Below are 21455 nucleotides of genomic sequence, written 5' to 3'. Positions count from 1 at the left end.
CAGCCGCACCCACAGCCACGACTGCAGCTCCAACAACCGCAACAGCCGCACCAACAACAACAACAGCCGCACCCACAACCACAACAGCCGCACCCACAACCACCACTGCAGCTCCGACAACCACTACAACCGCTCCAACAACCACAACAGTCGCACCAACAACCACGACTGCAGCTCCAACAACCACAACAGCCGCACCAACAACCACTACAACCGCTCCAACAACCACAACAGTCGCACCAACAACCACAACTGCAGCTCCAACAACCACAACAGCCACACCAACAACCACTACTGCAGCTCCAACAACAACAACAACAGCCGCACCCACAACCACAACTGCAGCTCCAACAACCACAACAGCCGCACCAACAACCACAACTGCAGCTCCAACAACCACAACTGCAACTCCAGCAACCACAACAGCAGCAACAACAACCACGACTGCAGCTCCAACAACCACTACACCCGCTCCAACAACCACAACAGCCGCAACAACAGCCGCACCCACAACAACGACTGCAGCTCCAACAACCACAACTGCGGCTCCAAAAACCACAACAGGCGCACCCACAACCACGACAGCAGCTCCAACAACCACGACTGCAGCTCCAACAACCACAACACCCGCTCCAACAACCACAACAGCAGCAACAACAACCACAACAGCCGCACCAACAACCACGACTGCAGCTCCAACAACAGCCGCACCAACAACCACGACTGCAGCTCCAACAACAGCCGCACCAACAACCACAACAGTAGCACCAACAACCACAACAGCAGCTCCAACAACCACAACTGCAGCATCAACATCCATGACAGCCGCACCAACAACCACGACTGCAGCTCCAACAACCACTACTGCAGCTCCAACAACCACTACAACCGCTCCAACAACCACAACAGCCGCACCAACAACCACAACAGCCGCACCCACAACCATGACTGCGGCTCCAACAACCACAACAGTCGCTCCAACAACTGCAGCTCCAACAACCACAACAGCAGCACCAACAACCACAACAGCCACACCAACGACCACAACTGAAGCTCCAACAACCACTACACCCGCTCCAACAACCACAACAGCCGCACCAACAACCACAACAGCCGCACCCACAACCACGACTGCAGCTCCAACAACAACAACAGCCGCACCCACAACCACAACTGCAGCTCCAACAACCACAACAGCCGCACCAACAACCACAACTGCAGCTCCAACAACCACAACTGCAACAACCACAACAGCAGCAACAACAACCACGACTGCAGCTCCAACAACAACAACAGCCACACCCACAACCACGACTGCAGCTCCGACAACCACTACACCCGCTCCAACAACCACTACAACCGCTCCAACAACCACAACAGCCGCATCCACAACCACGACTGCAGCTCCAACAACCACTACACCAGCTCCAACAACCACAACAGCCGCACCCACAACCATGACTGCGGCTCCAACAACCACACCAGCAGCTCCAACAACCACAACTGCAGCTCCAACAACCACAACAGCAGCACCAACAACCACAACAGCCGCACCCACAACCACGACTTCAGCTCCAACAACCACTACAGCCGCTCCAACAACCACAACAGCCGCACCCACAACCACGACTGCAGCTCCAACAACCACTACAACCGCTCCAACAACCACAACAGCCGCACCAACAACCACAACACCCGCTCCAACAACCACAACAGCAGCAACAACAACCACGACTGCAGCTCCAACAACCACAACAGTCGTTCCAACAACTGCAGCTCCAACAACCACAACAGCAGCACCAACAACCACAACAGCCGCACCCACAACCACGACTGCAGCTCCAACAACAACAACAGCCGCACCCACAACCACAACAGCCGCACCCACAACCACGACTGCAGCTCCAACAACAACAACAGCCGCACCCACAACCACAACTGCAGCTCCAACAACCACAACAGCCGCACCAACAACCACGACTGCAGCTCCAACAACCACAACAGCCGCACCAACAACCACTACTGCAGCTCCAACAACCACAAAAGCCACACCCACAACTGCAGCTCCAACAACCACAACAGCCGCACCAACAACCACTACTGCAGCTCCAACAACCACAAAAGCCGCACCCAAAACCACAACTGCAGCTCCAACAACCACAACAGCCGCACCCACAACCACAACTGCAGCTCCAACAACCACAACAACCGCACCCACAACCACAACTGCAGCTCCAACAACCACAACAGCAGCACCAACAACCACAACAGCCGCACCCACAACCACGACTGCAGCTCCAACAACCACTACACCCGCTCCAACAACCACAACAGCCGCACCAACAACCACAACAGCCGCACCCACAACCACGACTGCAGCTCCAACAACAACAACAGCCGCACCCACAACCACAACTGCAGCTCCAACAACCACAACAGCCGCACCAACAACCACAACTGCAGCTCCAACAACCACAACTGCAACAACCACAACAGCAGCAACAACAACCACGACTGCAGCTCCAACAACCACTACACCCGCTCCAACAACCACTACAACCGCTCCAACAACCACAACAGCCGCACCCACAACCACGACTGCAGCTCCAACAACCACAACAGCCGCACCAACAACCACTACTGCAGCTCCAACAACCACAAAAGCCACACCCACAACTGCAGCTCCAACAACCACAACAGCCGCACCAACAACCACTACTGCAGCTCCAACAACCACAAAAGCCGCACCCAAAACCACAACTGCAGCTCCAACAACCACAACAGCCGCACCCACAACCACAACTGCAGCTCCAACAACCACAACAACCGCACCCACAACCACAACTGCAGCTCCAACAACCACAACAGCAGCACCAACAACCACAACACCCGCTCCAACAACCACAACAGCCGCACCCACAACCACGACTGCAGCTCCAACAACCACTACAGCCGCTCCAACAACCACAACAGCCGCACCCACAACCACGACTGCAGCTCCAACAACCACTACAACCGCTCCAACAACCACAACACCCGCTCCAACAACCACAACAGCAGCAACAACAACCACAACAGCCACACCAGCAACCACGACTGCAGCTCCAACAACAGTAGCACCAACAACCACAACAGCAGCTCCAACAACCACAACTGCAGCAACAACATCCATGACAGCCGCACCAACAACCACGACTGCAGCTCCAACAACCACTACTGCAGCTCCAACAACCACTACAACCGCTCCAACAACCACAACAGCCGCACCAACAACCACAACAGCCGCACCCACAACCATGACTGCGGCTCCAACAACCACAACAGTCGCTCCAACAACTGCAGCTCCAACAACCACAACAGCAGCACCAACAACCACAACAGCCACACCAACGACCACAACTGAAGCTCCAACAACCACTACACCCGCTCCAACAACCACAACAGCCGCACCAACAACCACAACAGCCGCACCCACAACCACGACTGCAGCTCCAACAACAACAACAGCCGCACCCACAACCACAACTGCAGCTCCAACAACCACTACACCCGCTCCAACAACCACTACACCCGCTCCAACAACCACTACAACCGCTCCAACAACCACAACAGCCGCACCCACAACCACGACTGCAGCTCCAACAACCACTACACCCGCTCCAACAACCACTACAACCGCTCCAACAACCACAACAGCCGCACCAACAACCACGACTGCAGCTCCAACAACCACTACACCCGCTCCAACAACCACTACAACCGCTCCAACAACCACAACAGCCGCACCGACAACCACGACTGCAGCTCCAACAACAGCCGCACCAACAACCACGACTGCAGCTCCAACAACAGCCGCACCAACAACCACAACAGTAGCACCCACAACCACGACTGCAGCTCCAACAACCACTACACCCGCTCCAACAACCACTACACCAGTTCCAACAACCACAACAGCCGCACCCACAACCATGACTGCGGCTCCAACAACCACACCAGCAGCTCCAACAACCACAACAGCCGCACCCACAACCACAACTGCAGCTCCAACAACCACAACAGCAGCACCAACAACTACAACAGCCGCACCCACAACCACGACTGCAGCTCCAACAACCACTACAGCCGCTCCAACAACCACAACAGCCGCACCCACAACCACGACTGCAGCTCCAACAACCACTACAACCGCTCCAACAACCACAACAGTCGCACCAACAACCACAACACCCGCTCCAACAACCACGACAGCAGCAACAACAACCACAACAGCCGCACCAACAACCACGACTGCAGCTCCAACAACAGCCGCACCAACAACCACGACTGCAGCTCCAACAACAGCCGCACCAACAACCACAACAGTAGCACCAACAACCACAACAGCAGCTCCAACAACCACAACTGCAGCAACAACATCCATGACAGCCGCACCAACAACCACGACTGCAGCTCCAACAACCACTACTGCAGCTCCAACAACCACTACAACCGCTCCAACAACCACAACAGCCGCACCAACAACCACAACAGCCGCACCCACAACCATGACTGCGGCTCCATCAACCACAACAGTCGCTCCAACAACTGCAGCTCCAACAACCACAACAGCCGCACCCACAACCACGACTGCAGCTCCAACAACCACTACACCAGCTCCAACAACCACAACAGCCGCACCCACAACCATGACTGCGGCTACAACAACCACACCAGCAGCTCCAACAACCACAACTGCAGCTCCAACAACCACAACTGCAGCTCCAACAACCACGACTGCAGCTCCAACAACCACAACAGCCGCACCCACAACCACGACTGCAGCTCCAACAACCACAACAGCCGCACCAACATCCACCACTGCAGCTCCAACAACAGCCGCACCAACAACCACAACAGTAGCACCCACAACCACGACTGCAGCTCCAACAACCACTACACCCGCTCCAACAACCACTACACCAGCTCCAACAACCACAACAGCCGCACCCACAACCATGACTGCGGCTCCAACAACCACACCAGCAGCTCCAACAACCACAACAGCCGCACCCACAACCACAACTGCAGCTCCAACAACCACAACAGCAGCACCAACAACCACAACAGCCGCACCCACAACCACGACTGCAGCTCCAACAACCACTACAGCCGCTCCAACAACCACGACTGCAGCTCCAACAACCACTACAACCGCTCCAACAACCACAACAGTCGCACCAACAACCACAACACCCGCTCCAACAACCACAACAGCAGCAACAACAACCACAACAGCCGCACCAACAACCACGACTGCAGCTCCAACAACAGCCGCACCAACAACCACGACTGCAGCTCCAACAACAGCCGCACCAACAACCACAACAGTAGCACCAACAACCACAACAGCAGCTCCAACAACCACAACTGCAGCAACAACATCCATGACAGCCGCACCAACAACCACGACTGCAGCTCCAACAACCACTACTGCAGCTCCAACAACCACTACAACCACTCCAACAACCACAACAGCCGCACCAACAACCACAACAGCCGCACCCACAACCATGACTGCGGCTCCATCAACCACAACAGTCGCTCCAACAACTGCAGCTCCAACAACCACAACAGCCGCACCCACAACCACGACTGCAGCTCCAACAACCACTACACCAGCTCCAACAACCACAACAGCCGCACCCACAACCATGACTGCGGCTACAACAACCACACCAGCAGCTCCAACAACCACAACTGCAGCTCCAACAACCACAACTGCAGCTCCAACAACCACGACTGCAGCTCCAACAACCACAACAGCCGCACCCACAACCACGACTGCAGCTCCAACAACCACAACAGCCGCACCAACAACCACTACAACCGCTTCAACAACCACAACAGCCGCACCCACAACCATGACTGCAGCTCCAACAACCACTACAGCCGCTCCAACAACCACAACAGCCGCACCCACAACCACAACTGCGGCTCCAACAACCACAACAGCAGCAACAACAACCACAACAGCCGCACCAACAACCACGACTGCAGCTCCAACAACAACAACAGCCGCACCAACAACCACGACTGCAGCCAAAACAACCACGACTGCATCTCCAACAACCACAACACCTGCTCCAACAACTTCTGCTCAAACATCAACAACCACCGCACCAACAACCATGACTGCAGCTCGAACAACTACGACTGCAGCTCCAACAACCACAACAGCCGCACCCACAACCACAACTGCAGCTCCAACAACCACAACAGCCGCACCCACAACCACAACTGCAGCTCCAACAACCACAACAGCAGCACCAACAACCACAACAGCCGCACCCACAACCACGACTGCAGCTCCAATAACCACTACACCAGCTCCAACAACCACAACAGCCGCACCCACAACCATGACTGCGGCTACAACAACCACACCAGCAGCTCCAACAACCACAACTGCAGCTCCAACAACCACAACTGCAGCTCCAACAACCACGACTGCAGCTCCAACAACCACAACAGCCGCACCCACAACCACGACTGCAGCTCCAACAACCACAACAGCCGCACCAACAACCACGACTGCAGCTCCAACAACAGCCGCACCAACAACCACAACAGTAGCACCCACAACCACGACTGCAGCTCCAACAACCACTACACCCGCTCCAACAACCACTACACCAGCTCCAACAACCACAACAGCCGCACCCACAACCATGACTGCGGCTCCAACAACCACACCAGCAGCTCCAACAACCACAACAGCCGCACCCACAACCACAACTGCAGCTCCAACAACCACAACAGCAGCACCAACAACCACAACAGCCGCACCCACAACCACGACTGCAGCTCCAACAACCACTACAGCCGCTCCAACAACCACAACAGCCGCACCCACAACCACGACTGCAGCTCCAACAACCACTACAACCGCTCCAACAACCACAACAGTCGCACCAACAACCACAACACCCGCTCCAACAACCACAACAGCAGCAACAACAACCACAACAGCCGCACCAACAACCACGACTGCAGCTCCAACAACAGCCGCACCAACAACCACGACTGCAGCTCCAACAACAGCCGCACCAACAACCACAACAGTAGCACCAACAACCACAACAGCAGCTCCAACAACCACAACTGCAGCAACAACATCCATGACAGCCGCACCAACAACCACGACTGCAGCTCCAACAACCACTACTGCAGCTCCAACAACCACTACAACCGCTCCAACAACCACAACAGCCGCACCAACAACCACAACAGCCGCACCCACAACCATGACTGCGGCTCCATCAACCACAACAGTCGCTCCAACAACTGCAGCTCCAACAACCACAACAGCCGCACCCACAACCACGACTGCAGCTCCAACAACCACACCAGCAGCTCCAACAACCACAACAGCCGCACCCACAACCACAACTGCAGCTCCAACAACCACAACAGCAGCACCAACAACCACAACAGCCGCACCCACAACCACGACTGCAGCTCCAACAACCACTACAGCCGCTCCAACAACCACAACAGCCGCACCCACAACCACGACTGCAGCTCCAACAACCACTACAACCGCTCCAACAACCACAACAGTCGCACCAACAACCACAACACCCGCTCCAACAACCACAACAGCAGCAACAACAACCACAACAGCCGCACCAACAACCACGACTGCAGCTCCAACAACAGCCGCACCAACAACCACGACTGCAGCTCCAACAACAGCCGCACCAACAACCACAACAGTAGCACCAACAACCACAACAGCAGCTCCAACAACCACAACTGCAGCAACAACATCCATGACAGCCGCACCAACAACCACGACTGCAGCTCCAACAACCACTACTGCAGCTCCAACAACCACTACAACCGCTCCAACAACCACAACAGCCGCACCAACAACCACAACAGCCGCACCCACAACCATGACTGCGGCTCCATCAACCACAACAGTCGCTCCAACAACTGCAGCTCCAACAACCACAACAGCCGCACCCACAACCACGACTGCAGCTCCAACAACCACTACACCAGCTCCAACAACCACAACAGCCGCACCCACAACCATGACTGCGGCTACAACAACCACACCAGCAGCTCCAACAACCACAACTGCAGCTCCAACAACCACAACTGCAGCTCCAACAACCACGACTGCAGCTCCAACAACCACAACAGCCGCACCCACAACCACGACTGCAGCTCCAACAACCACAACAGCCGCACCAACAACCACTACAACCGCTTCAACAACCACAACAGCCGCACCCACAACCACGACTGCAGCTCCAACAACCACTACAGCCGCTCCAACAACCACAACAGCCGCACCCACAACCACAACTGCGGCTCCAACAACCACAACAGCAGCAACAACAACCACAACAGCCGCACCAACAACCACGACTGCAGCTCCAACAACAACAACAGCCGCACCAACAACCACGACTGCAGCCAAAACAACCACGACTGCATCTCCAACAACCACAACACCTGCTCCAACAACTTCTGCTCAAACATCAACAACCACCGCACCAACAACCATGACTGCAGCTCGAACAACTACGACTGCAGCTCCAACAACCACAACAGCCGCACCCACAACCACAACTGCAGCTCCAACAACCACAACAGCCGCACCCACAACCACAACTGCAGCTCCAACAACCACAACAGCAGCACCAACAACCACAACAGCCGCACCCACAACCACGACTGCAGCTCCAACAACCACTACAGCCGCTCCAACAACCACAACAGCCGCACCCACAACCACGACTGCAGCTCCAACAACCACTACAACCGCTCCAACAACCACAACAGTCGCACCAACAACCACAACACCCGCTCCAACAACCACAACAGCAGCAACAACAACCACAACAGCCGCACCAACAACCACGATTTCAGCTCCAACAACAGCCGCACCAACAACCACGACTGCAGCTCCAACAACAGCCGCACCAACAACCACAACAGTAGCACCAACAACCACAACAGCAGCTCCAACAACCACAACACCCACACCAACATTCACAACAGCCGCACCAACAACCACGACTACAGCTCCAACAACCATAACACCCGCTCAAACAACCACAACAGCCGCACCAACATCCACAATAACAACTCCAGCTTCAACAACCACCGCACCAACATCCACAACAGCTGAGGCAACAACCACGACTGCAGCTCCAACAACCACAAAAGCAGCACCGACATCCACAACACCCCCACCGACAACCACAACTGCAGCTTCAACAACCACAACTGCAGCTCCACCAACAATCACAACAGCCCCACCAACAACCACAACTGCAGCAACAACAACCACGACTGCAGCTCCAACAACCACAACAGCCGCACCAACAACCACAAATGAAGCACCAACAACCACAAATGAAGCTCCAACAACCACAACACCCGCTCAAACAACCACAACAGCCGCACCAACAACCACAATTACAACTCCAACTTCAACAACCACCGCATCAACATCCACAACAGCTGAGGCAACAACCACGACTGCAGCTCCAACAACCACAACAGCAGCACCGACATCCACAACACCCCCACCGACAACCACAACTGCAGCTTCAACAACCACGACTGCAGCTCCACCAACAATCACAACAGCCCCACCAACAACCACAACTGCAGCTTCAACAACCACGACTGCAGCTCCAGCAACCACAACAGCCGCACCAACAACCACAAATGAAGCACCAACAACCACAAATGAAGCTCCAACAACCACAACACCCGCTCCAACAACCACAACAGCTGAGGCAACAACCACGACTGCAGCTCCAACAACCACAACAGCAGCACCGACATCCACGACTGCAACTCCAACAACCACAACAGCCGCACCAACATCCACAATAACAACTCCAGCTTCAACAACCACCGCACCAACAACCTCAACTGCTGCTCCAACAACCACAACTGCATCTCCAGCAACCATAACAGCTGCCCCAACAACCACGACTGCAACTCCAACAACCACAACAGCCGCACCAACACCAGCAACCACAAAAGCTGCACCAACAACCACAACTTCAGCTCCAACAACCACAGCACCTGCTCCAACAACCACAACTACAGCTCCAACATCAACAACCACCGCACCAACAACCATGACTGTAGCGCCAATAACCACGACTGCAGCTCCAACAACCACGAGTGCAGCTCCAGCAAGCACAACCGCCACACCAACAACCATGACTGCAGCTCCAACCATCACAACAGCAACACTAACAACCACAACCACAGCTCCAACAACCACAACAGCAGCTCTGACAACCATAACAGCCACAACAACAACCACAACTACAGCTCCAACATCAATAACCACCGCACCAACAACCATTACTGCAGCTCCAACAACCAGAACAGCAACACCAACAACCACAACAGCATCTCTGACAACCATAACAGCCGCACCAACATCCACAATAACAACTCCAGCTTCAACAACCACCGCACCAACAACCTCAACTGCTGCTCCAACAACCACAACTGCATCTCCAGCAACCATAACAGCTGCCCCAACAACCACGACTGCAACTCCAACAACCACAACAGCCGCACCAACACCAGCAACCACAAAAGCTGCACCAACAACCACAACTTCAGCTCCAACAACCACAGCACCTGCTCCAACAACCACAACTACAGCTCCAACATCAACAACCACCGCACCAACAACCATGACTGTAGCGCCAATAACCACGACTGCAGCTCCAACAACCACGAGTGCAGCTCCAGCAAGCACAACCGCCGCACCAACAACCATGACTGCAGCTCCAACCATCACAACAGCAACACTAACAACCACAACCACAGCTCCAACAACCACAACAGCAGCTCTGACAACCATAACAGCCACAACAACAACCACAACTACAGCTCCAACATCAATAACCACCGCACCAACAACCATTACTGCAGCTCCAACAACCAGAACAGCAACACCAACAACCACAACAGCATCTCTGACAACCATAACAGCCGCAACAAAAACCACGACTGCACCTCCAATAGTGACGGCCCCTTCCCCATCAACCACCAAAGCCCCGCCCTCCACCACTGCCCTTCCATTCACCATTACCGCTCCTTCATCAACCACAACAGCAGTTCATAACACAACAATCCCTCCAACAACTGGCAGGGATACAGTAATGAGATATGTCACATTCAGATCACTTCAGAGCAATTTTGAAACAGACTTGTTGAATTCATCATCTGCAGCCTTTATAAGTCGATCTTTAATGATAAAGAGACAGGTCAGTAACTGTTTTTCCCAAAATCCTTTGTGAAATTAATTTCCTCTCAATATTAGGTTAATGCCCTTTTCCAACAATATTTTCATGTTAATTTTTTTTGTTTAACTACATAAGCACCTCTACCATGACCGTAATCCTAACACATCAGTCTGTTTCAATACCTACAGAGCTCTTCAGTTCAATATAATTTCTGTTTTGTTATTCTTCATTCAAAGGGATGAACTTTCCACACACAAGAAGATGTCTATAATGTTCATACGTATTTCAAATATTTAAAAAAATACAACAGAAAAAATAGTTTTAAGAAAATCTCTTTTGTGTGTGTAGATTCAACCTGTTTACAGTAAGGCCTTCCCCTCTTCCTTTGTCTCCTTGGATGTGGTGAGCTTCAGGTAATTTCCATATTTTGACATATCATGTAGGGCACTGACCTAAAAAGCTAATATTCAAAACAATAACTTGTGTTTCTGCATTTGCAGGAAGGGATCAGTCATCAACACCATGGAACTTCAGTTTGTAAACTTTTCTGTCCCAAACTACACTGAGATTAGGAATGTTTTGATCGGTCAAGCCTCAAATGTGAGCGGCTTTGACATCGAAAGGGCCTCCATCAACATCAGTGACACTGCTCCAACAACAGCCACTCCACCAGAAACAACTGCAACTACAACAACAGTTGCAGCAACTCCAACCACTATCCCAACTACAAAAGCACCAACTGGACCTGTCCAAATTGTTCTGTTTCTACAGTTCCTTGAACCATATGTACCTGATCTCGAAGACCCCAACAGCATTGCATATCAAGATCGCAAAAAACGAGTTGAAGAGACGGTGAGTAATATTTGAACTTAATACAAATTACATGTTGACTGAAACAGTATCAAGAGAACAAATCTAGAAGCAAAAGATAGATGTATTTCAAATCATATATTTTAAATAAGGGTTTTTAGATAATGTAATTTTGAAGTTTCACCTGGTTTAAATTTTCTTTTTGTGTTTATTTTTTGCAGTGTGATAGAATATACAGAGCACAATTTGCTAACTTCATCCGTGCCATTGTGATTCGGTTCAGGTACATGTTTTTTAACACTGGTTATTTTTCACACACTTATTAATTAAATTTCATTTTGAATGTTAAAAGTGACATGTAACATCTGCCTCACTCTCTTTCATGACACAGCTCTGTTATAGTCCAAAAACGAGTGGATAGAACTGAGGCATTGGTGGAGCTTGTGTTCAATCAAACAATTCCCAATGCACAAGTCCCAGAAAATATTACTATTGTTCAAGCTTTAAAAGATGCTATTAACAGTTCCAGCATTAATTTCACCATCCAAATAGTTCCTGAGACAGTATCAGTAACTTCTGGTGAGTATTAGAAAATGCAAACAAAAGTTAGTTTGGTAATTAATCAGTGATAAATAAATTATTTTAGTCTGTACAGAAATATATATTAATCTATTTTTGAAAAATATTTTATAGTTCCTGTCATTGTCACGGACAATTCCACCACACCTCTACCAACCACTGTCACTTCCACTACTGCTGCACCGACTACTAGTTCCACTACTGCTGCACTGACTACTAGTTCCACTACTGCTTCAGCTACAACTGTTGTACCTACAACTACAGTTTCAAGTGGAGTATCCCACAAGATTAATCCCAGAATTGCTTTCCTCCTGCTGCTGTTGTTATGCCTTCTATCAAGCCAGCAATAGCATCTGTGCTGGTTTCCATGTGAAAGGCCAGCAGAACACGATCTCTTTTAATAATGAAATGAAAAAAATGTAATGTCAGCAGAAATCTGATATGTTACTATTTATAAGGGTTGTTGGGTTTGTTCAGGTGCACTTTAGTTGGACACATCAGAAAGAGTAGCTCTAGTATGTTTTTATCTACATTAAAATATTTTCGGGTGGGAATGACCCTGCCCTGAACAGAATGACACAAACAATTTTAAGCATCCGGTTAATTAAATCACCAATAAAAAAATTAGCCTGACAATGCATGGGCAAAACATTTAAATATATACTGTGGGTGCCCCGTAACATAGAGGCTTAGTAATTAGTACTATGCAGTGGCCTGAAATTAAGTGAAGTCCAGGTCTTTTGCTTGTAAGTGTATCTTTATCTTCATGTCTGTTAACTATTCCTCTTTCAAATATGAGGCCAAAAGAACATAAATTCTTCTTTTTTTTTCTTCCTTTCATCTTTTTAATATAATTATCGACAGCATTTTTTCTTTCTTTACATCCATTCATTGTTTCTAAATGCTTGTAAGATTATATATTTTGAGTTCTATTTCATATATATCATACACAGTATATATCACAAATTACATGTAATAGTGTTAAGAATAGATCTTCAGGTGTCCCAAAACATGCACTGTCACTTTTCTTATTTATACAAATGTATTTTTATAAGTATCTTTATATGTACTCTGTGAAATTTCTTTTAATTTGCACATTTTCTGTAAGAAAAGTCAAAATGACCAGAATACATCTTTATGAGAAATTAACACTGTTAATTAACACTATTTAGGTTTGGGTAAATAAAAAGAAAATCAGGAAACTTTCAAGATGTGCAACAACTGCATGTAAAAAGCTTTAATAAAAACAGAATATTTACAGATTGGTTTCTGTTATGTCGTTTCTTTAAATGAATATTTGCAATAATTTCTCACAACCTGATAGTGTCAGACTCAGATATGTCGGGGGGTCAGCTTGCAAGAGAGAGCCATACCTTTCAAATATGTCCATTGATCCATTCATCCATCCATCCATTTTCTTCCACTTATCTGGGGCCGGGTCGCGGGGATAGCAGCCTTAGCAGAGAAGCCCAGACCTCCCTCTTCCCAGCCACCTCCTCCAGATTGTCTGGGGGAATACCAAGGTGTTCCCAGGCCAGCCGAGAGATATAATCTCTCCAGCGTGTCCTGGGTCTGCCCCAGGCCTCCTCCTGGTGGGACATGCCTGGATCATACACCTCCCTCACCCAGGAGGCGCCCAGGAGGCATCCTTGTCAGATGCCCGAACCACCGCAACTGGCTCCTTTTGATGTGGAGGACCAGGATCTCTAAGGAGAGGACAGCCACCCTTCGGAGGAAGCCCATTTTTGCCACTTGTATCCATGATCTCGTTATTTCGATCACTACCCACAGCTCGTGACCATAGGTGAGGGTAGGGATACAAATCAACTGGTAAATTGAGAGCTTTGTTTTTATACTTCCCTCTTAACCACGAAGGACTGGTACAGTATCCATATCACTGCAGCCGCAGCACGAGTCCACCTGACAATCTCCTGCTCCCTTCTCCCATTACTCGTGAACAAGACCCCGAGATACTTCATCTCCTCCACTTGGGGCAGGAACTCGTGCCTGACCTGGAGTGGGCACTCCACCCTTTTCCACCTGAGGACCATTGCCTAAGATTTGGAGGTGCTGATTGTCATTCCCACAGCTTCACACTCAGCTGCGAACTGTTCAAGTGTGAGCTGGAGGCTATTAAATTCGGTTCTTTGGAATTCTTTTGGCGAAAGAGAAAGACTTCCGACTCAGAGTGGTCAAAGCTCAAAAAATGATCTCTATTGTACATTTCCGGAAACAGAGAACTGCAGACACGAGCACGCACCCCCAGTTCTAAAGGCATTGCCAGCCAAAATACGTATATAGTTCTGCTATACGTCACACACAGACACACACAGTTTCATTCAAAACAACTCCTTCTGGTCGGACTAGTGTGTGTGTGTGTGTGTGTGTGTGTGTGTGTGTGTGTGTGTGTGTGTGTGTGTGTGTGTGTGTGTGTGTGTGTGTGTGCGTTACTTAGTTCTGCTTTTTCTGTCTGATTTCCTGTATTTTATTAATATGCCTCTGCAGCTCTGCACTAAACTTCCTGTTTCTTAACTTCCCCTTACTAAAGCCTCTGTTGCTGGCGACCTGTCACCCTCTGACCTAGTTCTTTCTCACATCTGCCCTTGGTTTATAAAGGCTTCTATTATTAAAATACATAAAACAATCTAATCAGAAAATAAGCACTAAGAATATATATATATTTCGTAACAAAGCCATCACCCAATGAAGCCAACAGAACCACATCATCAAAATCAAAAAAGGGTTCTACTCACTCTGGGATTACAGGTGAACCTGGCAGTGTGAGCCCAATGAATAACCGCTGAACGAGCAGAAGTGGGAACTTAGCATAGATTTGGTGGACTGGTACTGGGGCCTGGCTCATTCAGAAGTTTCTGGTGGATGATTTCCTCGATGTCCCACATGAGGGAACCCACTTTGCAGCTGGATGGGAGGATGTTTTATGGCTCTGGTTGGTCAGGGTTGGTGGAGAATTGGGAACAGGTTTGAGCTTTCTGGAACATGGATAAACAGAAATGGAGAAATTAAAGCGGCCAAAAAACTTAAAATGATGACAGAGGTCAGTAATTTGCACCAGAGGTACACTTCAACTGTGGGAGACAGAATGTGAAAAAAAAAATCCATGAATCCACATGGTAGGATTTGTAAAGAATTTATTCGTAAATTAGGGTGGAAAATAAGTATTTGGTCACCTCAAACAAGGAAAATCTCTGGCTCTCACAGACCTGTAACGTCTTCTGTAAGAAGCTTTTCTGTCCCCCACTCGTTACCTGTATGAATGGCACCTGTTTGAACTCATCATCTGTATAAAAGACACCTGTCCACAGCCTCAAACAGTCAGACTCCAAACTCCGCCATGGCCAAGACCAAAGAGCTTTCGAAGGACACCAGGAAAAGTATTGTAGACCTGCACCAGACTGGGAAGAGTGAATCTACAATAGGCAAGCAGCTTGGTGTGAAAAAATCAACTGTGGGAGCAATCATCAGAAAATGGAAGACATACAAGACCACTGATAATCTCCCTCGATCTGGGGCTCCACGCAAGATCTCATCCCGTGGGGTCAAAATGATCATGAGAACGGTGAGCAAAGATCCCAGAACCACACGGGGGGACCTGGTGAATGACCTGCAGAGAGCTGGGACCAAAGTAACAAAGGTCACCATCAGTAACACACTACAACGGCAGGGAATCAAATCCCGCAGTGCCAGACGTGTTCCGCTGCTGAAGCCAGTGCATGTCCAGGCCCGTCTGAAGTTTGCCAGAGAGCACATGGATGATACAGCAGAGGATTGGGAGAATGTCATGTGGTCAGATGAAACCAAAGTAGAACTTTTTGGTATAAACTCAACTCGTCGTGTTTGGAGGAAGAAGAATACTGAGTTGCATCCCAAGAACACCATAGCTACTGTGAAGCATGGGGGTGGTAACATCATGCTATGGGGCTGTTTGTCTGCCAAGGGGACAGGACTACTGATCCGTGTTAAGGACAGAATGAATGGGGCCATGTATCGTGAGATTTTGAGCCAAAACCTCCTTCCATCAGTGAGAACTTTGAAGATGAAACGAGGCTGGGTCTTCCAACATGACAATGATCCAAAACACACCGCCCGGGCAACAAAGGAGTGGCTCCGTAAGAAGCATTTGAAAGTCCTGGAGTGGCCTAGCCAGTCCCCAGACCTCAACCCCATAGAAAATCTGTGGCGGGAGTTGAAAGTCCGTGTTGCTCGGCGACAGCCCCAAAACATCACTGCTCTCGAGAAGATCTGCATGGAGGAATGGGCCAAAATACCAGCTACTGTGTGTGCAAACCTGGTAAAGACCTATAGTAAACGTTTGACCTCTGTTATTGCCAACAAAGGTTATGTTACAAAGTATTGAGTTGTATTTTTGTTATTGACCAAATACTTATTTTCCACCCTGGTTTACGAATAAATTCTTTACAAATCCTACCATGTGAATTCATGGATTTTTTTTTCACATTCTGTCTCTCACAGTTGAAGTGTACCTCTGGTGCAAATTACTGACCTCTGTCATCATTTTAGGTGGGGGAACTTGCACAATCGGTGGCTGACTAAATACTTTTTTGCCCCACTGTAGGTGAAGTGTAAAATTGTTATTTGGATGAATGATTTGAGGTGCACATTGTTTTGAGAGAAAAGCTGGTGTGTGTGAGACGATGATGAGAGTATTGCGTGAATGATGCTGCAAAACTGAGCTGAAAGAATGGTGATATGTGTGGAAAATTGTTAATTGTCCTGATGAGCTCTGCTGAGCACGCTGAAGACAAGGAATGCTGTTATTTAAGGTGGGAAATCAAAATTTGGGTTAGCAAATTTGGGAAAGAAAAAACTGACTGCTCAAGTGGGAAAATTGTGAAGGAGTCTGAAACACTGCAAAAAGAAACACACAAAATCACACACACAAACAGAAAATGCATTAACCTTACAACTACGAGAGAGCTCATGAAGATTAGACAGCATGTTGAGCATGTGAGTCTGTGTATTAGTGTTAAAACAGTGTGAACACACAAACCCTGAAGTTGAGGAATAACTCAGGAAAGTTTCATGACAAGAGAGTGATGTTGGTGAAAATGAAAAAGTGATTAAAAGATTAAAGTAGTTTTAAAATAGTGAATTGGAAGTGTTCGTGTCGATTGAGCAAAACAAGTGATTACTCTTGGAAGAAAATAAAATAATTTAATAATGTGGTAAGATTTAAATACACCTTTCTCTTGTCACGGTAACTTCTTGAGATATGACTCAGTATGCAAATTAGCTGAAATGAGTGGTGAGAAAGAAGCTTCCTGTGTGGCTGTGTGTCAGAGGCTTTCAATGGAGGAAACATAGCAGAGACTGAGAAGAATTAGTTGGTGAAATATATAATGGTAAAGTAACAGGATAATTAAATAAGGTGGTCAGGTCTGTTTAGAGGTGCAGATTTGGACATGAAATGTATAATTTAGTGAGGACACATTGTTATAACAGGTTTATATCTTATGCTAAATCTAAGTATGTTAAAGCGCTTAAAGGGGAACATTACTGTGTGCAAACTGTGTGGCTGTTAACAAGATTTTCTGTGTATATAGCAGGTGAAATTATATCAGTTGACCTCTGACTCTCAGGACACTGTGGAATCTGAGGCCAACCACTGAGATATGATGTGGGGAAAATGAACAGAGGGAGTGATTTTAAGTCTGATTTCAGACTAAGTAAGTATTAGTTAACCCGAGAGTAGGGCAAAACCTTTGTGGCCCTGAAGTTCTAATCTCCATAACATATCGATAGATTAATAAGCAAATTTTTTGTGTTTAAGATCTTTGGGGTTGTTGTTTGAGTGATGGGTGGATTCTGTCAGTTAGGTTTGGGTTGTTTTCTTATTTTAATAGAGGGAGTTTTAGTAAACATGGACATGTCTAGAATTGGGCCCTTTAAATTTCTAACAGTCCACTTAGAGAAAACCTGACAGGTGATTATGTTTTGTGTTTTGATGAGCTAATAATCAGCTCTCTTTTCTCATTTTTTGTAAGCAGGCCTGCAAGATTGAATTAACAGCGCTGAAAAAAAAATTTCGGGAGAGCAAATATAAGGTGACCTTTCCAGATTATAACTGGCTGAGGAGAAGGCTACCTGTGGGAACCTGGAGTTCCTGTCTAAAAGGATTGCCGCATGTCAATCCAGACCAAAAATGATAGACAATTGTTTTTCTTTTCAGTGAATGTGTGTGAATGACTGGACTGATAACTGGACCAAGGTTAGCATGAATAAAGGGGGACAAACAATTGACTAGGTTGGGGAGAGAAAGGGGATACTTTGCAGACTTAATGTTTTGGCTGCTGATTTTGGGTTGCTGATGTTTGCTTTAAAAATAAAATTTCTGTTTTATTGTCTGGGTTTAGAATATGGTACTAGATTATATTGTTGGGAAAATGCCAAATGCTAAAGGAGAGAAACTTTTTGATTTAACTCATGCCATTAACAAAATAGGCCACTGTAGAAGTCAACTAAAGTTTGTAGAGGAATATAACTAAAACAAAAGTAATATTCATGAGTCACATAGGAGATTGCTAGACTTTTCATATAACATGCAGTAATAGAATAACAAACACTTGTCGAAGTGACCAAGGTTTTTTCCTTTAAAGCAGGAGCAAAGTAAGGAAAGCATATATATTTTGGTTAAGTCTGGTAAAGTATAATTAGAATCTACCGTTACATTAAGAGGAGCAAAATGAAATCAAAATATGCTGTATCAAGAACATATTATAATGTTTTAGTAGCTAGCTTTAGTGTATTTGACACATGAGATGTGTCAAGAAGGGGTGATTTTGGGTTTAATTTGAAATAAGGGGCTTTATGATCATGGTAGGACCTGGTGGGAGTTTGATTTAGCTATGATAAAACTTACGCATAAGTAATTGCTTTCATGCTTAAACTTAATTGATTAAAATGTTTGTTTTCTCTTTGATCTTTTAGTAGAATAAGCTGTTATAATGATTTTCTTCTAATCTATTGTGAAAGGTGTCAGGGTGTAAAAGGTCAATGAAGATGCTTGCAGAAACAGATAACATGTATTGTGACTTGTAGGTAGTGTTGGGAAGGTTACTTTTAAAATGTATTCCATTACAGAATACAGAATACATGCCCCAAAATGTATTCTGTAACGTATTCCGTTACGTTACTCAATGACAGTAACGTATTCTGAATACTTTGGATTACTTAATATATTATCATGCTGTTTACAACTACGTGAATGTACTATTGCTGTGTGATTTATTACTATTACTGAAGGTCCGCGACTCCGAACTGTAGTAAAGGGACCTCTGACTAATACGGCGGGGTCCCTGTCGGCTCGTAGCCGAAAAATAGCTTTACTTTGTTGTGTGGGTCAATTTTTCTTGCGAGAGACAGAGAGAGGCATTGAAAGGCTGCTCCAACGGAACTTATTGTTTTCGGAGGAAACACGAACACGGTGTACAGTCGAGTCTTAATAGCTTACTTACAACTGGGCTCGTCAGGCACTCTTCTTGGCTGAAGTAGTTATTATTATATTTACATGCTTCCAGCTCCCGTTTTTCCTCGATGACAACTCGTACCTTTCCACTCCCCTTTTTCTCCCTCCTCGCGCTCACAGACCCATAACGTGTATGGCAGTCCATTCTCCCTGCAACACGGACTACACTGCCCATGATGCTACATTCTTTAGAGCTATGCTTGTAGCATTCTGCCTGTTAGCTTAGCACAACAACAACAACGAAAAGGCGCTCTCTCACCCAGGAAACACACAGTCGCAGAGAGAGAGAGCGTCGCCTGTAACCATGGCAACCGTAACGCTGCCGCCTGGAACAACAGAACGTAGCTGTCAAACAAAACCCAAACAGTCCTGACCCGCGACAAAATGAAACAGGAAAGTACCGCAGTGTAATCCATTTATTTCAACAAAGTAACTGTATTCTGAATACCACCTTTTTAAACGGTAACTGTAACGGAATACAGTTACTCATATTTTGTATTTTAAATACGTAACGGCGGTACATGTATTCCGTTACTCCCCAACACTGCTTGTAGGTCAGAGTTAAGGCACATTCTGCTTGGAAACTTTCGCACTTGCAGAAGCAACAGTTTTGTGTACAGGATGGTGATAATCAGATAAGAGAGAAGAGAGCGAGCAACAGGAAGCACCTAGGGGGACGTGAAAGCGGCGCTTTAAGTGGGTTAAAGGTGTTAAAAGGTTGTTTACTGAGATGAGTAACATTGAAGAATATATATAAATAAAAGTCAAAAACCTGGTTCAGCGTGACTGACTGAATTGATATATTGTAGGGAGGACCTTGAGGGCCGGTGGATAGATGCTAATACGCTTATACACATAATTAGATTAATCCTTTTGATTAGAGAGTCCCAAACATGATAGGTTGAACTAAGTTTGAATAATTAAGAGAACAATTGATGAACATAATAAGTTAGGGAGGTGTAGTAGGGAAAGGTGTTTGTTTCGTTTGCAGGAGATTTTGGGACCACAGCGACCACAGGGGTGGCAAGACTCCAGGGAGCACCGTACCGAACGGAACCACCAGAGAGGGGCACCCATAAAAAGCACAGAGCACCAGAGTTGAACAAAATTTGTTGTTTAGGAGATTAAAAGCTTGTTAAGGTTAAATGTGAGCATAAAAGTAATGAAGAGTAATGAGAGCGACTTTAGTAATAGTTTCCAGGTTTTCTATGTTAGGTAAATTGCCCAAGAAATAGTGCTAAGACCGGATTTATGTTATCCGTAGAGGGGGTGGGAAA

At 47.7% G+C, this 21455-nt stretch overlaps 1 protein-coding gene across 1 annotated transcript in view; it reads left to right on the top strand.

Annotated features, from left to right (window-relative positions):
* LOC146675090 (uncharacterized) overlaps positions 1 to 13921 on the top strand; it is a 40455-nt gene extending 26534 nt beyond the window's left edge. The window contains exons 16-23 of the mRNA XM_085401131.1: positions 1215 to 1268; positions 7884 to 7967; positions 10581 to 11303; positions 11631 to 11695; positions 11783 to 12134; positions 12314 to 12375; positions 12484 to 12671; positions 12786 to 13921. Coding sequence (XP_085257257.1) covers positions 1215 to 1268; positions 7884 to 7967; positions 10581 to 11303; positions 11631 to 11695; positions 11783 to 12134; positions 12314 to 12375; positions 12484 to 12671; positions 12786 to 13021 — 1764 coding nt within the window. The 3' untranslated portion in view covers positions 13022 to 13921. The remainder of the gene's footprint in view (positions 1 to 1214; positions 1269 to 7883; positions 7968 to 10580; positions 11304 to 11630; positions 11696 to 11782; positions 12135 to 12313; positions 12376 to 12483; positions 12672 to 12785) is intronic.
* Positions 13922 to 21455: the final 7534 nt, after the last annotated feature.

The sequence above is a fragment of the Rhamphochromis longiceps genome, linkage group LG3, assembly GCF_057381845.1.
Source record: "Rhamphochromis longiceps isolate RC_006_pf linkage group LG3, R_longiceps_female_GT1.1, whole genome shotgun sequence".
NCBI lineage: Eukaryota > Metazoa > Chordata > Actinopteri > Cichliformes > Cichlidae > Rhamphochromis > Rhamphochromis longiceps.
Note: the sequence above shows the minus strand (reverse complement) of the source record. Positions and strands in the feature narration are given on the sequence as shown.